Genomic DNA, 1860 nt, shown 5'->3' on the forward strand with positions numbered 1-1860 from the left:
TGCAGCACATGAACATAAAGTATAGATGGCAAATGAATTTGGACCGTAGCATCTTACCTATAAACTGTATATGCAGTAGACAGACAAGGTGTGTTGCAACTGGCCTCACATAAATAGATACAATGCTAATAATCACTCAAAAAAAAATAATAACCTGGAACATAATAATCTGCAACAACTACTGCCTCAACACCCTCACCCATCAGCATCCACAGGGACATTGTATTCCTTCCACTGTGGATAAGTGTTCACAGCCTATGAACTCTGAAAGAATGCACTGCCACAAGCAGTCACCTACCTCATTGGGAATTACTTTAATCAAACAGGAATGGAACATATTTATTTATTTACCAGAGGACAGTGTAGCCAGTGAAGCAAAAAGTAAATGCAAAAAGCAAAAAGTACATCTCAAATATTCCCTATGTGTAGTCCTCTCACAACACTCTACCTCTTGATTTTTTACCTCATGATTGTATTTTTAAATATGTAGGGCAAAACAAAGAACAAAAGCTTGGTTAAAAGTTCAAATTAGCCAGGGAAGAAAACAAAGACAACTCACATGTAAACAAGAAAACAAGCTCCCCCATCTCTATGGCAACCTTTCCTAGAAGTTTACTGATGTGTCTTCTTGATTTTAAACACTGTATCTGACTAAGTTCTTTCATTTTTAGCTTCTTGAAATGAAACTGCATGTCATCACTTTGTAATCGCTAGGAATTAGCTATTTTTTCACAGCACACTTCAACAATTTATCATACACTTACTGGCAGAGCTCTGAAACATCGAACATCACCAGGAAATTCAGAACTGTGTATCAAACTCACAAACATCTTTTGACATAGCTTCATTTACAGGGATTTAAAATATACCAGATAATATACCATAACATACACAGGAAGGAGTATCCTGGGGGGGAAAAAAGAAAAATCTAACTGGCACTTACCGTATTTAACATAAAATGCCCCCTTTCTAAATACTTGAAAACATACAATCATAAATTTAGTATTAAGTAACCTCTAAACTTACAGAAGTTGAAATCCTCTTTGCTGTCTCTGTAATTGCCTGCTCTAATGGTTTCCAAAGGTGGAAAGCATAACGACCTGAAAAAGATTTAAGTTAAATGAAATTACAACCAACATTCACTAAAAGGAAAAAAAAAAACCAACCTCCGACTTACGTTCATTAGCTTACATCAGAAAGAATTTTGATTTTTTTAAAAAAATATTCCTTTCTTATTTATCTTTTGTCTCATTTATTTGCTGTATGGTGCCACTGCAGTTTACTGCTTTTCAAGATGTTCCCTCAACAGCCGTTTTGGATTCTGCCCAGCCAAAGTCCCACAGTAAACTTGCTATGGTGCACATTTTCAATCTTTGTACTATTGGGGGAGGAAGGAGGAGAATTTAATATACTTCACCTAAAAACCCAGTCATGGACTGCAAATATCCATTGTGTTTGCTCACAAAATAAATAGATTTATATGCATTTCAATATGATAAATGAAAATATCTGCCTTGTGAACTTTAAGAAAAAGGGCAGTATGAAACATTAGCTTTGGATATACATTATTTATAAAATACTGTTCAAAGGTTATGTCTTCAAAAAAAGAAATCTATGTACACGTGTTTCTTGCTGTGATGTTGTATGCTTAATCACATATTTTGTAAGTACTGCATTTTTTATTTTGTTACAAAGAGAGGATCTTCTGGCATTCAGAGCCATTCAAATCCCCACCGGCAGTGAATATCTATAGCTAGGAAAGGCTAGAGGGAACTTGATTAGACTACGTTCTTAGAAGCACAAAGCAGATCTATCAACTTCAGAATAAAGATTTGTGCCATGTTACTGGAGGATTTTTCC

At 35.1% G+C, this 1860-nt stretch overlaps 1 protein-coding gene across 1 annotated transcript in view; it reads right to left on the reverse strand.

The window, feature by feature from the left end:
* The window catches only part of DNAJC15 (DnaJ (Hsp40) homolog, subfamily C, member 15), a 16702-nt gene that overhangs the window by 13808 nt on the left and 1034 nt on the right, over positions 1-1860 (reverse strand). Inside the window, exon 2 of the mRNA XM_009881081.1 lies at positions 1027-1100. Within this exon, the coding sequence (XP_009879383.1) occupies positions 1027-1100 (74 nt within the window). The remainder of the gene's footprint in view (positions 1-1026; positions 1101-1860) is intronic.

Source organism: Charadrius vociferus, unplaced genomic scaffold, assembly GCF_000708025.1.
Source record: "Charadrius vociferus isolate BGI_N301 unplaced genomic scaffold, ASM70802v2 scaffold210, whole genome shotgun sequence".
Lineage (NCBI taxonomy): Eukaryota > Metazoa > Chordata > Aves > Charadriiformes > Charadriidae > Charadrius > Charadrius vociferus.